Below are 17,752 nucleotides of genomic sequence, written 5' to 3'. Positions count from 1 at the left end.
ATCTGTGCCACACAAAAGCCAGGCCATGACCATCTCCAATAAGAGAGAATCTTACCATCACCTCTTGACATTCAACAGCATCACCATCGCTGAATCCTCCACTAACAACATCCTGGGGGTTACCATTGGACCAGAAACTTAACTGGACCAGCCATATAAATACTGTGGCTATAAGAGCAGGTCAGAGGCTGGGAAATCTGCGGTGAGCAACTCATCCCTGGTCTCACCTCTTTGAAAATCCTATCCAATTATTCCCACTCCCCTGCTCTTTGCTCAAGGCTTTGCAAATTATTTCTTTGTTGGTATATATATACATTTCACTTTTGAAAGCTGCCATTGAATCTGCTTCCACCACTCTTTCAGACGTTCCATTCCAGTTAACAGCTGCTTAAAAACAAAATCTCCTCGTCCCTCTCAGTTTTTAAAATTCATTTTCAAGATTTTTGTGCCTTTGAGAAGGTGATGGTGAATCAGCTTCTTGAACTTCTGCAGTCCGTGAGGTGTCGGCACATTCACATTGTAGTTAGAGAGGGAGTTCCAAGTTTTTGACCCAGCAACAGTGAAGGAACAATGATGTATTTGCAACTCAGGATGGTGTGTGACTTGGAGGGGAACTTACAGGTGGTGGTGTTCTCATGCGTTTGTTGCCCTTGTCGTTCTAAGTGGTAGATGCCATGGGTATGGAAGGTGCTGTTGATGGAGCCTTGGTGAGTTGCTGCACTGCAACTTGGAGATAGTACACATTGCTGCCACTGTACACTGGAGGGAGTGAATGTTGTGGTGGATGGGGTACTGATGAAGCAGGCTGCTGTGTCCTGGATGATATCAAGCTTTGAGTGTTGTTGGAGCTGCCCTCATTCAGGCAAGTGGAGAGTATTCCATCACACTCCTGACCTGTATATGGTGGACTGGCTTTGCAGAGTCAGGAGGTGAGTTACTCACTCTAGAATTCCCAGCCTCTGACCTTCGCTTGTTGCCACAGTATTTATATGACTGGTCCAGTTAAGATTCTGGTGTTGATGGTGGGGGATTCAGCATTAGTAATGTTGTAGAATGCCAAGGAGAGATGGTAGATTATCTCTTGTAGATGGTCACTGCCTTACACTTGTGTGCCACAAATGTTATTTGCCACTTTTCAGCCCAAGCCTTAATCTTGTCCAGGTTTTGCTGCACAAAGGAAGATGGTTGTGGTTACAGTCTGCTTCAGTATCTGAGAAGTGGTGAATGTACACTTTTTGTTATCAATCATCAGTGAACATCCCCACTCCTGACCTTAGGATGGAAGGAAGGTCATTGATGAAGGAGCTGAAGATGGTTGGGCCTCGGACACTACCCTGAGGATCTCCTGCATTGATGCCCTGGGGCTGATATGATTGGCCTCCAACAACCACAACCATCTTCCTTTGTGCGAGGTATGATTCCAACCAGTGGAGAGTTTTCCTCCTGATTCCCATTAACTTTAGTTTTGCTAGAGCTTCTTGATGCCAGACTATGTCAAATGCTGTCTTAATGTCAAGGGCAATCACTCTCACCTCACCTCTGGAATTCAGCACTTTTGTCTATGCATGGACAAATGCAGTAATGAGGTCTGGAGCCGAGTGGGCCTGGCAGAACCCAAACTGAACAGCAGTGAGCATGTAATTGCTGGGTAAGTGCCTCTTCATAGCACTGTCACCTTCCATCACTTTGCTAATGATTGAGAGTAAAGGGTGCAGTAATTTGTCACATTGGATTTGTTCTGCTATTTGTGGACAGGAGATACCTGGATAATTTTCCACATTGTCAGATAGATGCCTTCTGTGTTGCAGCTGTACTGGAACAGCTTAGCTAGATCTGCAGCACTGTCTTCAGTACTAAAGCCGGGATGTTGTCAGGGCCCATAGCCTTTTCTGTATCCAGTGCCTTCAGCTGTTTCTTGATATCACCTGGAGTAAATCAAATTGTCTGAAGACTGGCATCTATGATGGTGGGGATCTCAGGAGGAGGCCGAGATGGATCATCCACTTGGCATTTCTGTCTGAAGATGGTTGCAAATGCTTCAGCCTTGTCTTTTACCCTAACGTGCTGGCCTCCCACATTCTTGAGGATGGGGATGTTTTTGAAGCCTCATCCTCCAGTTAGTTGTTTAATTGTCCACCACCATTCACGACAGGACATGGCAGGAATGTAGAGTTTTAATTTATCAACCAATAAACTCTTGTCAATATTTTAGGTTACTGATTTCACCATTATGATAGTAGGCTAGTAACAATGATGGATTAACAATTAATGTTGACGTAAAGCTCCCAACATCATATCTTCTTAAATGGCTAAATGAAAGTTTCCATAACACACAAGATTCTCCTGTGAACTGCAACATCTTTGTTTCAAAGAACAAAGAACAAAGAACAGTACAGCACAGGAACAGGCCATTCGGCCCTCCAGGCCTGCGCCGATCTTGATGCCTGCCGAAACTAACATCTTCTGCACTTCCGGGGCCCATATCCCTCTATTCCCTTCCTATTCATATATTTGTCAAGATGTCTCTTAAACGTCGCTATCGTATCTGCTTCCACCACCTCCCCTGGCAGCAAGTTCCAGGCACTCACCACCCTCTGTGCAAAGAACTTGCCTCGCACATCCCCTCTAAACTTTGCCCCTCTCACCTTAAACCTATGTCCCCTAGTAACTGACTCTTCCACCCTGGGAAAAAGCTTCTGACTATCCACTCTGTCCATGCCGCTCATAACTTTGTAAACCTCTATCATGTCGCCCCTCCACCTCCGTCGTTCCAGTGAAAACAATCCGAGTTTTTCCAACCTCTCCTCATAGCTAATGCCCTCCAGACCAGGCAACATCCTGGTAAACCTCCCCTGTACTCTCTCCGAAGCCTCCACGTCCTTCTGGTAGTGTGGCGACCAGAATTGCACGCAATATTCTAAGTGTGGCCTAACTAAGGTTCTGTACAGCTGCAACATGACTTGCCAATTTTTATACTCTGTGCCCCGACCGATGAAGGCAAGCATGCCGTATGCCTTCTTGACTACCTTATCCACCTGTGTTGCCACTTTCAGTGACCTGTGGACCTGTACGCCCAGATCTCTCTGCCTGTCAATACTCCTAAGGAGTATGCATTTTAGCAATTAACTACATTCCAGGTTAACTCGAAGTTCATACTGAGTTTCCATTATGTAGCCACTACTAGATCACCTGTGGCATTGCTCATCTTTAATCTGAGACCTGTGATACAGCTGGTGATGATTCCCACTGTCCTATATTAGCCTAAACACACAAGCAGTTTGTCCATCACTATTATACAGTTAATTTATTGAAGGATTGGAACTGCTAACTGACACTGTGAGAAATATTATACATCTTACTGAAACTGAAAGATACAGGCTTCAAGGGTATAGAATTCGTGATATTATTTAGCTAAATCATTGTAAACCTTGCTTATGTTGCAAGTAATTTGGCATTTACTCCCAGTTATTTATATTGAACTGATGACCCCAATGAAACAGGATCCCACCATCTAGTAACAGAATGCTTTACAGTCTGGTGCCTATGTTGGAAGAGAAGCTCTTGTTGCTGGTCATTGTGAGGCTTCAGGGAATACCTCCGGGTACAGAGATGTACTTGTCTATTGGTGCACTGGGTCTGTACAATAGTTTGTTTTTGAACTGGACTGAGTTCAGTTTGTGACAGGTCTTGACATATAGAATCCTTTCTCAGGGTTTTAAGTTAAATTAAAATGAGTGCCTTTACTCAGAGTGAAGGAAGCAAGTGCCTAGTTTTTCAACTGTGTAATATCAGTTTCTTTCAATCAATTTAAGAAGCTGAATCTTCGTCATTACTTTTCCAAAATGTTTAATTAATACTTATAAATAAATAATTCACATGAATTGAAATAATAGCACAATACAGACATACAAGATAAAAACAATTAATTTTCAGTATTATGACTTTATATCATTATCTCAGAAACTCATTTCTGCACATAAACTATTCTTACATCTTACAAAAGGTCATTGTAAATGAGTCTTAAATGTCCATATTTCCTTCCTCTGCTTTCGGTTCCCCTCATCCTTTCCACTGTCCTGTTTCTGGGCCTCTTTGCCAGGATTTAGCTGGGGAGTGGTGATTGCCTCAGAGGTGATGTTGATGGGGATAGTTTGTTCATTCACAGCTGGCAGTGCCAGGCGTGGGGCCTGAACCTTTAACTGACCATCCTGTGACAAACAGCAGTTAAGCGCTTGAGAATCGACATCTTCTGGTAGCTGAAATTCTCTCCTGAATTCTTCATATTTGTAGCTGTAAGAGCCGCTCCCATCGTCACTTTTCGTCTCGTGTTTTCCTGTCACCAGCACTTTTCTTCCAAGTACTTTCACCCTCAGTTCTTCTGGGGAGAATCGCTGGACATTCAGGGACAGGGAAAAGCCATCTCCATCCTTGTCCTCTGATTGCCTTTTACCTTCTTCATTGTCATCAGGTCTGTTGTCCGGATTTCTTGGTTTTTCCTCCCAAAATTCTTTTGCCAGCTCCTCAAAAACTCGACTGATGAAGTTCATGCTCTTTCTCGCTTCTCCCACCTGTTTCCACATGTTGCATTCAAGCGGCTCAAAGACTGTGTGTGGAACAGGCCACAATGTGCACACAGGCTGCTGGCACAGACGTGAAGGGTGGAAAACCCGACAACTCAGCATTGTCTCTGCCTCTTCTCTCACTTCTCTCATACCCGACTGATGTGAACTCCCAGTCTTCAGTCTCTGATCTGCTGCAGCGCTCAGAGCCCATGCCTTATATATTCTACTGCCAGAAATCCAGACACTTCCAGAATTAGCTAAACATTGCTGGGTTTATTACACGTGAGCAGAAAATAACTGAAGTCTCATCTCAGCCTTGCCTTAAACAAGAATGACTCGGTTCAGTGACACCCACTGGACTAATTCCAGAGGCTTCTGGAATGTACTCAGTCAGTGACAGCACAGATGGGAGGGGCAATGTTAATGATTGACAGCCTCGCAGGAAGGGACGATTGTGTGATAATGTGGGTTGTTCTTAAAGAAGCTAAAGTGTTTAACTGAACCAATCTCAAATATATATTCTTCAGGTTAAGAACAGCCAGTCATTTTCTAAATGTTTTTTGTGCAGTAGTTTTCAAGAGATTTATATAATATTGGGCAGCAGAAGACGACATTGATGTAAAAGTAAAGTTCTGGCGAGTTTAATGTGAACATATAAATTTATAATTCTATTGCATACAGAGCCATTAGTTCCTTGTTTTATTTATGTAGTTCACTGAAGTCTGTTGCTATAAATTTTAGATTTAGGGATACAGCACTGAAACAGGCCCTTCGGCCCACCGAGTCTGTGCCGACCATTAACCACCCATTTATACTAATCCTACACTAATCCCATTTTCCTACCACATCTTCACCTGTCCCTATATTCCCCTACCACTTACCTACACTAGGGGCAATTTATAATGGCCAATTTACCTATCAACCTGCAAGTCGTTTGGCTGTGGGAGGAAACCAGAGTACCCGGAGGAAACCCACGCAGACACAGGGAGAACTTGCAAACTCCACACAGGCAGTACCCAGAATTGAACCCGGGTCACTGGAGCTGTGAGGCTGCGGTGCTAACCACTGCGCCGCCCATGACCCATTATTTTCTGGTTCTGCAATCATCTATCAAAACTTTGGTTTCTTTCCTGCTTCAATTCCCTACCCTGTGCACATAGTCATTGAACTGTGACTTTTATATAATTTACAAAACTTTAAAGGGTGTTTCGTACAATGCAAGTAGCTTAATGTTCACTTGTTGTCACTACATGCAGGAAAAGACCAGCAGCTCGCCCATGGCATTGCTCACCGAGTTGGCAGATAGACTGTATTTATCAGCTAAGTGTCTTGGGGCGGGGATTGTCGGAAGACTGGCACCGACAGGAACTTTGCCCTGTACACAAGACTTTCAAATACATTAGAGATGCAGAGACTGTGGAAAGGTATTGGCAAAGAACAACAAAGACAATTGTAGCATTCAGATCCCTCAGCTGTAAAAAATGAATGCATTTAAAATACAGGGAATTAATCAGGTGGATGTGGACAGTTCTGCTGTGCAGAATCAGAGTATTGTATCATTACAAGCTTAAAAAATCACCAACTCAAGCTAACTTGCTGATTAATCATTGATGTGTGGAACATTGCCACCTAGTGGAAAGAGCAGCAGACACCTGGTAAAAAAGTAAGCATTCATTCCTGTGCTAATGGATCAAATATTGCTGTCTAAGTAACTGTGAGGATAATAGCGCTCACCATTATTTATTTTCAAATGCCACAACAACTTTTTTTAAAAATCTCTTTTGTCAATTTAGAGCAGAGGGGATGGAAGCTAGGGCAGTTGCATGCTCCTCTTGCAGGATGTGGGATTTAAGGGTCACCACTTGTGTCCCTGCTGACTTCACCTGCAAGAAGTGCACCCAACTCCAGCTCCTCACAGACCGCGTTAGGGAACTGGAGCAGGAGCTGGATGAACTTCAGATCATTCGGGAGGCTGAGGGGATGATAGAGAGCAGTTATAGGGAAGTAATGACACCTAAGTTACAGGATAAAGGTAGCTGGGTGACCGTCAGGGGAGGGAAAGGGAATAGGCGCACAGTGCAGGGATCCCCTGTGGCCGTTCCCCTCAATAATAAGTATACTGTTTTGGATACTGTTGGGGGGGGGGAACGACCTACCAGGGGAAAGCCACGGCGGCCAGGTCTCTGGCACTGAGCCTGGCTCTGTGGCTCAGAAGGGAAGGAGGGAGAATAGGAGAGCGATAGTGATAGGAGATTCAATGGTTAGAGGAACAGACAGGAGATTCTGTGGTCGCGAACGAGACTCCCGGATGGTATGTTGCCTCCCGGGTGCCAGGGTCAGGGATGTCTCGGATCGAGTCTACAGGATTCTTAAGGGGAAGGGGGAGCAGCCAGAAGTCGTGGTACACATCGGTACCAATGACATAGCTAGGAAAAGGGATGAGGACCTGAAAAGCGAATATAGGGAGTTAGGTTGGAAGCTAAAAGGCAGGACGAGCAGAGTAGTAATCTCAGGATTGATATCGGTGCCACGTGCTAGTGAGGATAGAAACAGGGAGCGAGTGCAGCTGAACACGTGGCTACAGAGCTGGTGTAGGAGGGAGGGATTCAGATATGTGGATCATTGGGATACTTTCTGGGGAAGGTGGGACCTGTACAAGAAGGGCGGGTTACATCTGAACTGGAGGGGCACCAAGATCCTGGGCGGGAGATTTGCTAGAGCTCTTCGGGAGGGTTTAAACTAGTTTGGCAGGGGGGTGGGAACCGGAGCCACGGATCAGTGAATGAGATAGCTGTTGAACAGGCAGATACAGAGTGCTGAGAGTCTGTGAGGAAGGTTAAACAGTTGACAGGGCAAAGTTGCAGCCAGTATGATGGGTTGAAGTGTGTCTATTTTAACGCAAGAAGTGTCAGGAATAAGGGTGATGAACTTAGAGCATGGATCAGTACTTGGAGCTACGATGTTGTGGCCATTACGGAGACTTGGATATCACAGGGGCAGGAATGGAAGTTGGATGTTCCGGGGTTCAGATGTTTCAAAAGGAATAGGGAGGGAGGTAAAAGAGGTGGGGGAGTGGCATTGCTAATCAGGGATAGTATCACGGCTGCAGAAAGGGAGGTCGTCGAGGAGGGTTTGTCTACTGAGTCAGTATGGGTGGAAGTCAGAAACAGGAAAGGAGCAGTCACTTCATTGGGAGTTTTCTATAGACCCCCCCAGTAGCAACAGAGACACGGACGAACAGATTGGGAGGCAGATTTTGGAAAGGTTCAGAAGTAACAGGGTTGTTGTCATGGGTGACTTCAACTTCCCTAATATTGATTGGAACCTCCTTAGTGCAAATAGTTTGGATGGAGCAGATTTTGTCAGGTGTGTCCAGGAAGGTTTCCTGACTCAATATGTAGATAGGCCGACTAGAGGGGAGGTTATGTTGGATTTGGTGCTTGGCAACGAACCAGGCCAGGTGGCAGATCTCTCGGTGGAAGAGCATTTCGGTGATAGTGATCACAACTCCCTGACCTTTACTATAGTCATGGAGAGGGATAGCAGCAGACGGGATGGGAAAATATTTAATTGGGGGAGGGGGAATTACAATGCCATTAGGCAGGAACTGGGGAGCTTAAATTGGGAACAGATGTTCTCAGGGAAATGCACGACAGAAATGTGGAGGTTGTTTAGGGAGCACTTGCTGCGACTGCTGGATAGGTTTGTCCCGATGAGGCAAAGAAGGGATGATAGGGTGAAGGAACCTTGGATGACAAAAGATGTGGAACAGCTAGTCAATAGGAAGAAGGAAGCTTACTTAAGGTTGAGGAAGCAAGGATCAGACAGGGCTCTGGAGGGTTATAAGGTAGCCAGGAAGGAACTGAAGAATGGACTTAGGAGAGCTAGAAGGGACATGAAAAAGTCTTGGCGGGTAGGATTAAGGAAAATCCCAAGGCGTTCTACACTTATGTGAGGAACAAGAGGATGGCCAGAGTGAGGGTAGGGCCGATCAGGGATAGTGGAGGGAACTTGTGCCTGGAGTCGGAGGAGGTAGGGGAGGTCCTTAATGAATACTTTGCTTCAGTATTCACTAGTGAGAGAGACCGTGTCGTTTGTGAGGACAGCGTGAAACAGGCTGATTTGCTCGAACAGGTTGATGTTAAGAAGGAGGATGTGCTGGAAATTTTGAAACACATGAGGATAGTTAAGTCCCCGGGGCCAGACGGGATATACCCAAGGTTATTACGGGAAGCGAGGGAAGAGATTGCCGCACCTTTGGCGATGATCTTTGCGTCCTCACTGTCCACTGGAGTAGTACCAGATGATTGGAGGGTGGCAAATGTTATTCCCTTGTTCAAGAAAGGGAATAGGGATAACCCTGGGAATTACAGACCAGTCAGTCTTACGTCAGTGGTGGGCAAATTATTGGAGAGGATTCTGAGAGACAGGATTTATGATTATTTGGAAAAGCATAGTTTGATTAGAGATAGTCAGCATGGCTTTGTGAGGGGCAGGTCATGCCTCACAAGCCTTATTGAATTATTTGAGGATGTGACAAAACACATTGATGACGGAAGAGCAGTGGATGTGGTGTATATGGATTTTAGCAAGGCGTTTGATAAGGTTCCCCATGGTAGGCTCATTCAGAAAGTAAGGAGGCATGGGATACAGGGAAAGTTGGCTGTCTGGATACAGAATTGGCTGGCCCATAGAAGTCAGAGGGTGGTAGTAGATGGAAAGTATTCAGCTTGGAGCTCGGTGACCAGTGGTGTTCCACAGGGATCTGTTCTGGGACCTCTGCTCTTTGTGATTTTTATAAATGACTTGGATGAGGAAGTGGAAGGCTGGGTTAGTAAGTTTGCCGATGACACAAAGGTTGCTGGAGTTGTGCATAGTGTGGAGGGCTGTTGTAGGTTGCAACGGGACATTGACAGGATGCAGAGCTGGGCTGAGAAGTGACAGATGGAGTTCAACCTGGAAAAGTGTGAAGTGATTCATTTTGGAAGGTCGAATTTGAATGCAGAATACAGGCTTAAAGACAGGATTCTTGGCAGTGTGGAGGAACAGAGGGATCTTGGGGTCCACGTCCATAGATCCCTCAAAGTTGCCACCCAAGTTGATACGGTTGTTAAGAAGGCGTATGGTGTGTTGGCTTTCATTAACAGGGGGACTGAGTTTAAGAGCCGCGAGGTTATGCTGCAGCTCTATAAAGCCCTGGTTAGACCACACTTGGAATATTGTGTTCAGTTCTGGTCGCCTCATTATAGGAAGGATGTGGAAGCTTTAGAGAGGGTGCAGAGGAGATTTACCAGGATGCTGCCTGGACTGGAGGGCATGTCTTAAGAAGAAAGGTTGAGGGAGCTAAGGCTTTTCTCATTGGAGCGAAGAAGGATGAGAGGTGACTTGATAGAGGGGTACAAGATGATGAGAGGCATAGATAGAGTGGATAGCCAGAGACTTTTTCCCAGGGCGGAAAGGGCTATCACCAGGGGGCATAATTTTAAGGTGATTGGAGGAAGGTTTAGGGGAGATGTCAGAGGTAGGTTCTTTACACAGAGAGTGGTGGGTGCGTGGAATGCACTGCCAGCAGTGGTAGTAGAAGCAGATACATTAGGGGCATTTAAGCGACTCTTGGATAGGTACATGGATGATAGTAGAATGAAGGGTATGTAGGTAGTTTGATCTTAGAGTAGGTTAAAGGGTCGGCACAACATCATGGGCCGAAGGGCCTGTACTGTGCTGTAATGTTCTATGTTCTAACTTCAGATGAGGGCAGATCCACAATTAAATGGGGAAAATGAAAAGTCACTGCCTGAGATGCACGGCTTCGCCATGAACTTTAAGAAAACAGCATCTCATTGTCTGGCTCCCCATTCAAATGCACTGAGCAGTGTGATGCTCCTCTACTTGCACAGTAGATATGAAGTAAACTCGCCACAAGACGTTAAGTCATTCCTTTTCAGTTATAAGTACCCTTTTAGCAACTCGTCAAGTGTTAATTACTGCCAGTCTATCGCTCGGGCACTGAAAATTAACTTTTACAAATTTGAAGTCTCATTCCTTCAGGATTTAATTGTTGTTGGAGATTTTTTTAGAGGTAGCAGTTTTTTAAAAAATGCTCTCTCTCTTAATCCAATCTTTCTTTCCCTTTATTTCTCCTCCTATAACTGATCTGACATTGAATTCATCCACTCTAAAATGCACTTCCTTGTCAGTTTATGTGCTAATAATTTCAGAATTATTCAATCTGATTGGTTAAGAAGATACACAGTTTCTTGCCCTGTTCAATGTAGTCCCAGATGCCTTGTAGAGGGCATTATGCCATTTCCATCTCACACTTCCAGCAACTTGCAGGGCAAAATAGCAACATTAAACAGACCAGGCCATGTCTAAGTAACAGTGAGAACTGCTCATATAAATAAAAGCAAAATACTGCAGATGCTGGAAATTTGAAATAAAACCAAAAAGTGCTGAAAATACTCAGCAGGTCTGGCAGCATCTGTGGAGAGAGAAGCAGAGTTAACGTTTTGGGTCAGCGACCTTTCATCAGAACAGCACTGCTCGTTGGCTTACCATAGCACTTTTTGCACCATTGTGTTAGCAGCAATAAGACAGTTTGAAAATGTTTAACTTCATCTCACGTTTCACACTAAATACTGTTTTATTAACAGAAAATTAAAAGACAGGTTCATCCTACTGTATATGATTAAGTTCAGATTTTGATAACAGCTGGATAGTCTTGGAAGTACATACCCTGTAGATTCCCTACCTCCTCAAATACAGCCAATATATACCAGCTATCTCCTCACTGAGGTAGCAAGTTCATGCTGCTCAAGTTACCATTATTCACATGAGAGCTAAACAGTGAGTGTTGGAAGACTGTGTAGCATTGAAGACCAATTGAATCCTCATCCAGTGTCCACTTCCATCAGGGAGTACCCTATAGTAATCAAGATGGACAAACCTTGCTGACGTTTCCTTCTTAACCCTTGAGTTTTGTAAGCATTCCTGGTGCTCCAACTCCTGTCCCACTCATGACAATAACCTCTGATCTATTGGAATAGCTTAAAGTTTTAATTCTGCATTGTCATTGGCCTACCAATACCCAAGTTTTTGTTTGCAAGGAGTACCATTATTCAGTGTAATGCTTTGTTGGGTTCCTGGTTTTATCTGTAATCCTGATGCCCTCTTTTTCTCCAAAACTTTAAAATAATTACAAATATATTTAGCTTTCCTCTTCAATATAAAGGTCTTAATTTTGCACAAGAGTGTTAATGACACAAACACTCATTTTCTTAAACAACATGGGCACAGAATTACATTTTTAAATCAATGATTTAACTGACCTCAGTTTCTGGAAGTCTTGACTGGTTTCCAAGCTGGGCACCTGATTTTCTGTACTAAAGTAGTAACTGAATTTTAACTGCTTATGTTTGAAAAGAGAAATATTCAAACTGCACTGGACCCCTGAAATATCCTGGTGTGGAAGGCAACCATTAACCATGAATGATCTCATTTCCTGTTTGGCTCACTCTCCAGTTTTGCACAGCAAGCCACAGACAGTGGGAATGAAACTGAGCCATTTTAACATTAACTAATTTTTTTGTCATCTGAGCGTCTGGTACATTTGTAAAATGCAAAAGAATCATTAGAGAAAGTGCTCCAGACAAGCTCCTCCTATTTATGATGTCATCAAGTTAGTACATTCCAGAATTGTGCCAGCTTGTTTTTGGCTGCAGTAATTCCTGTTTCAGGCAAGACTGAGGTATTATAATAAATTAGTACTCACACGTCACACATGCTAAACTTCAGTTAATTCTACAAAGTTATGGATTTCTCAGAGTAGAATGTATAAGGAATGCATTCTGAATGCTCAGAGACTGAAGATAGGGAGTTTCCAACAGCCAAGAATTTCTGAGAACTGATGAGTAATGAGAGGCAAAGGAAATGTTTAGTTTAGTTTGGAGATACAGCACTGAAACAGGCCCTTCGGCCCACCGAGTCTGTGCCGACCATCAACCACCCATTTATACTAATCCTACACTAATCCCATATTCCTACCACATCCCCACCTGTCCCTATATTTCCCTACCACCTACCTACACTAGGGGCAATTGCTAATGGCCAATTTACCTATCAACCTGCAAGTCTTTGGCATGTGGGAGGAAACCGGAGCACCCAGAGGAAACCCACGCAAACACAGGGAGAACTTGCAAACTCCACACAGGCAGTACCCAGAATTGAACCCGGGTCGCTGGAGCTGTGAGGCTGCGGTGCTAACCACTGCGCCACTGTGCCGCCAAATGTGGAGCTTTTACATTTCCCACACTCGATGTCTGCACCAGCAGTCTGTGTACACACTGAGGCCTTTTCCACAGACAGTCTTAAAAAGCTTTAGGACAACATGCAGAAATAGATGCAGAAACAAGGAAGAGAATGAGCAGGTCTTAAAAGAATTGTTGGAGCAAAGACCAGGAAATATGGACAACAGACCAGATGATAATGAAGAAGGAAAATCCAATCAGAGGACAAGGATGGAGATGGCTTTTCCCTGTCCCTGAATGTCCAGCGATTCTCCCCAGAAGAACTGAAGGTGAAAGTACTGGGAAGAAAAGTGCTGGTGACAGGAAAATACGAGAAGAAAAGTGACGATGGGAGTGGCTCTTACAGCTACAAATATGAAGAATTCAGGAGAGAATTTCAGCTGCCAGAAGATGTCGATGCTCAAGCTCTTAATTGCTGTTTGTCACAGGACGGTTGGTTAAAGGTTCAGGCCCCACGCCTGGCACTGCCAGCTGTGAACGAACAACAGTTATTGTCCAGTCAGGAGTTGACGCAGTGAAGTAGGGACAGAATGACTGCACCATTGAAGTTAATGAGAAAAACAGGAGAAATGGAAGGGACAATTAGAACTGAACAAGTCCGCACTTGTGTCCAATACCCATAGTACTGAATCCGAGTAAATATTGCACAGAAATCTAAGTAGGTACGGACGGTAAAGACATTCACTTCCATTTTCCTAGTTCTTTGCTTCATTGTTCTATATCTTTGAATATACAGTTTAATTTCTGCAGTAATTTGCTTCTGGAATGCTAAAACAAGGGGCTAAACAGAACAGTGTAAATTAACAGAAAGGAAGACAGAAATGATAAATAACAACTTGAATTTAGATAGTGACATTAATGTAGTGAAACATTACATTACAAGGCATTATCAAATAGAATTTGACACCAGATCACATAAGCAGATATTAGGACAAGTGGCCAAAAGCTTGGTCATAGAGGTAGGTTTTAAGGAGAATTTTAAAGAAGATAGAGGTAGAAAGGTGGAGAGGTTTAGGGAAGGAATTCCAGCCATAAAGGCCCAGGCAGCTGAAGGCACTGCTGCCAATGGTGGGGTGATGAAAATCAGGGATTCTCAAGAGGCTAGGACTGGAAGAGCGCAGAGATCGCACAGGATTGTCGGCTCGGAAGAGGTAACTGAGATAGGGAGGGACGGAGACCATGGATTTATTTGGAAACAAGGTCAATAAAGGCATCCAGTTTGATTTACTCATTATGTTACCACATATTAAAATAAATACAACACAAAGTAATTTTACTCTGTCTCCAAGTTTCTCATGTGTCACAAGAATTAGAGTCCTCCAAATCATTCACTATATGTGGGAAATGTATCTTATTAATTTACATTCTGGATTTATGTGCATTTTACAATATTGGCAAATAAAATTATGTCCATAAAGTGCCAAATGAGAGCTCGCACATCAGTAGATTTTTCTGTGCGCAGTAAAGAGGGAGCATGAAACGCCTGTGACCATTAATAAAAATAAAAAAATCGCAGTTCCTGTCTTTGGTTTTTACATCTCATGTATCAGCCTTTGCTGCACAGAGATGGCTGATTTTTTTTTTTTTACAGCCAGTGGTTTTACATTCAGTAAGGGGCCACCATAGAAGGTGGTCAGAACGTTCACCAAACATTAGATGAGACTTGAGTCGTCAGATGGGGGACATAGTTTGGACTTGAGCATAACTGGAGAATGCAGTCAAACAGAAACCGCTGCTTCAGAAGGGACGCAGAGGCATTGTTTCCATTTTAAAAGTTATCAGCATTTTCTTGTATATCCATTAATGTCATATGGTTCATACTGTGTTGTTTGTGCAACATTAAATTAAAGTTGCATTAGATATTGGTTCCTTGTAGCAGCAACATGCCAGCTCCAAGCAGTCGAAACTACTTCAAGAAGGTGGTAGTGATTTTCCTTTCAGGCCATCAACTGATCGATATTAAAACTTAAAAGGTACTCCAAATGATTGAATTGCAGCTTTTGCCTGGACATTCTGCAGTGTTTTTAAGTATACTTTTTGAAATTAAATGTTGAAAAATTAAACACACACTTTAAACCCAGCATAATGGTGAGTTTGCAATTCCTGATAAAACCTCAATGATGATTCAACTGAAACCATTGAATCAGCAGCACACCCTCACCTCTGGGGTTCTATCCCTCCTATGTTTTGTATTTTTTCTTTCTCTTTCCACTTCATTTTATTTCTCTCTGCTCACCCGAGACAGTATACAGAGAGCAAGCACTAGGAGGAAGCGAAAGAGACCCAGAGCAACGATAACAAGATGAGTGTACAGAGTTAGGAATAGGCGAAAGAATGGTCAAGGAATAGAAGCCAATTTATAAGAATACCAGTGTATCTCAAATATAATGAGGCTCGTTGCAGATAACCTATGGACATTTAGTATAGGCCAGAGGTCTTCGAAGGAAAGTATGTTTGAAAATCGTGTGGTAGTATAAGCTTGCATCTATGAAGAAAGATGTGCATTCATAAAGCACCTATCACATCCTGAGGACATCCCAAGTGTTTTAAAGCCAAAGAAGTATATTTAAGTGTTGTCACTGTTGTAATGTAGGAAAGCTTGTAGGATGCAGTCAATTTACACACTGCATTTTACACAATGACTTCGTGCTGAAGTACAGTGACAGTTATGCAAGCAAATGTGGAACCAATCTAAGTTAGCAACTTGCAAGTAGCAATGAATGCTGTTAATTTGTTTTCTTCTGGTGTTGGTTGAGAAAGGAATGTTGACCAGGAGAAACCGTGCTTTTTGCCGAGACAACGTAGTGGTATTGTCACTAGGGTTCGAATCCCACCATGACAGAAGGTGGAATTTGAATTCAATTAATAAAACTCTTGAATTAAAAGCTAGTCTAATGATGGCCATGAAACCATTGTCAATTGTTGTAAAAACTCATCTGGTTCACTAATGTCCTTTAGGAAAGGAAATCTGCTGTCCTTATCTGGTCTGGCCTCCATGTGACTCCAGACCCACAAGCAATGTGGTTTTTATTTTTTTTTAAGAGATACAGCACTGAAACAGGCCCTTCAGCCCACCGAGTCTGTGCCAACCAACAACCACCTGTTTATACTAACCCTGCAATAATCCCATATTCCCTACCACCTACCTACAATAGGGGCAATTTACAATGGCCAATTTACCTATCAACCTGCAAGTCTTTGGCTGTGGGAGGAAACTGGAGCACCCGGCGAAAAACCACGCAGTCACAGGGAGAACTTGCAAACTCCACACAGGCAGTACCCAGAATCAAACCCGGGTCCCTGGAGCTGTGAGGCTGTGGTGCTAACCACTGTGCCACTCCCTTAAATGCCCTAGCAAACCACTCCGTTGTATCAAACCGCTTTCATTGGATCAAAATCCTAGAACTCCCTTCCTAACAGCACGGTGGGTGTACCTACACCCCAAGGACTGCAGCAGTTCAAGAAGGCAGCTCACCACCACATTCTCAAGGGCAATAAATGCTGGCCTAGCCAGCGACGCCCACATCCCATGAACGAAAATAATAAAAACATTCATGGGTTGTGGGTGTTACAGGCAATTGCCTATCCCCAATTATCCTTGAGAGGATACACCCAGGTACACCCAGTGCTGAGGGAGGGAGTTCCCGCTCTTCTTCAAATAGCGCCATAGGAACTTCAACATCCACTGGTACCATGGGCACAGGCCGACACAATCTCACTCTAGGGCGGCAGTGGTACAGTGGTGCGGTGGTTAGCACTGCAGCCTCACGGCTCCAGGGACCCGGGTTCAATTCTGGGTACTGCCTGTCCGGAGTTTGCAAGTTCTCCTTGTGACCGTGTGGGTTTTCGCCAGGTGCTCTGGTTTCCTCCCACCACCAAAGACTTGCAGGTGATAGGTAAATTGGCCGCTGTAAATTGCCCCTGGTGTAGGTAGGTGGTAGGGACTATGGGATTACTGTAGGGTTAGTATAAATGGGTGGTTCTTAGTCGGCACAGACTCGGTGGGCCGAAGGGCCTGTTTCAGTGCTGTATCAATAAATAAATATCTTAAATCAATTTGTAAAAGCATTCAGATTGGTCAAATTTCATATCCAAATAATTTGTTGACTCTACAGGTTAGGGAGCAGTAAGGCATCAAATGTTTTACAGGACATCTAGATTAAAGGCCATTCACCTTGGCATCAGCTTTGAAACAGCTCCTATTAGGAACTCCTTAAATATAGTTACTGAACCTCAGCTGTGATTATGCATGGTGACTTCAACCCAAAAAAATGATCGATGGTAGCAGCCCTACTGGCTTAAAGAATAAATTTGCATAGTTTAGTTTAGTGATACAGCACTGAAACAGGCCCTTCAGCCCACCGAGTCTGTGCCGACCATCAACCACCCATTTATACTAATCCTACACTAATCCCATATTCCTACCACATCCCCACCTGTCCCTATATTTTCCCTACCACCTACCTATACTAGGGGCACTTTCTAATGGCCAATTTACCTATCAACCTGCAAGTCTTTGGCATGTGGGAGGAAACCGGAGCACCCGGAGGAAACCCACGCAGACACAGGGAGAACTTGCAAACTCCACACAGGCAGTACCCGGAATTGAACCCGGGTCGCTGGAGCTGTGAGGCTGCGGTGCTAACCACTGCGCCGCCCTAGTGCGTCACTGACTCATTGTACTCAACCTGATTTCATTGGTATGGGGGAAGGGTAAGGAGTGGCAAGAGAATGATGAGATCCAGTTCTTGAAAATGTAGAAGTAAATTGGATATTACATGTAGGTGACGACCATAAAACCAGACAAAGTACAAAAACCTCAGACAAAACTTCCCCTCCCCACACAAAGTGTACGGTCACATTTGAAAAAAAAACTTACGTCAT

The 17,752-nt window shown here is 44.0% G+C and overlaps 1 protein-coding gene across 1 annotated transcript; it reads right to left on the bottom strand.

Annotated features, from left to right (window-relative positions):
• Nucleotides 1-3,858: 3,858 nt before the first annotated feature.
• LOC137347942 (heat shock protein 30C-like) lies at nt 3,859-4,901 on the bottom strand. Its single transcript, XM_068012996.1, has one exon. The coding sequence runs from the start codon at nt 4,710-4,712 to the stop codon at nt 4,005-4,007; it is 708 nt and encodes a 235-aa protein (XP_067869097.1). The 5' UTR covers nt 4,713-4,901; the 3' UTR covers nt 3,859-4,004.
• Nucleotides 4,902-17,752: the final 12,851 nt, after the last annotated feature.

The sequence above is a fragment of the Heterodontus francisci genome, chromosome 33 (assembly GCF_036365525.1).
Source record: "Heterodontus francisci isolate sHetFra1 chromosome 33, sHetFra1.hap1, whole genome shotgun sequence".
NCBI classification, from domain to species: domain Eukaryota; kingdom Metazoa; phylum Chordata; class Chondrichthyes; order Heterodontiformes; family Heterodontidae; genus Heterodontus; species Heterodontus francisci.
The sequence above is the reverse complement of the archived record's forward strand: the minus strand, read 5'-3'. Positions and strand labels throughout refer to the sequence as shown.

Excerpts from the sequence above, each read along its gene's own strand:
- LOC137347942 (XM_068012996.1), bottom strand. The coding sequence starts at position 4,712 with ATGAGAGAAGTGAGAGAAGAGGCAGAGACAATGCTGAGTTGTCGGGTT.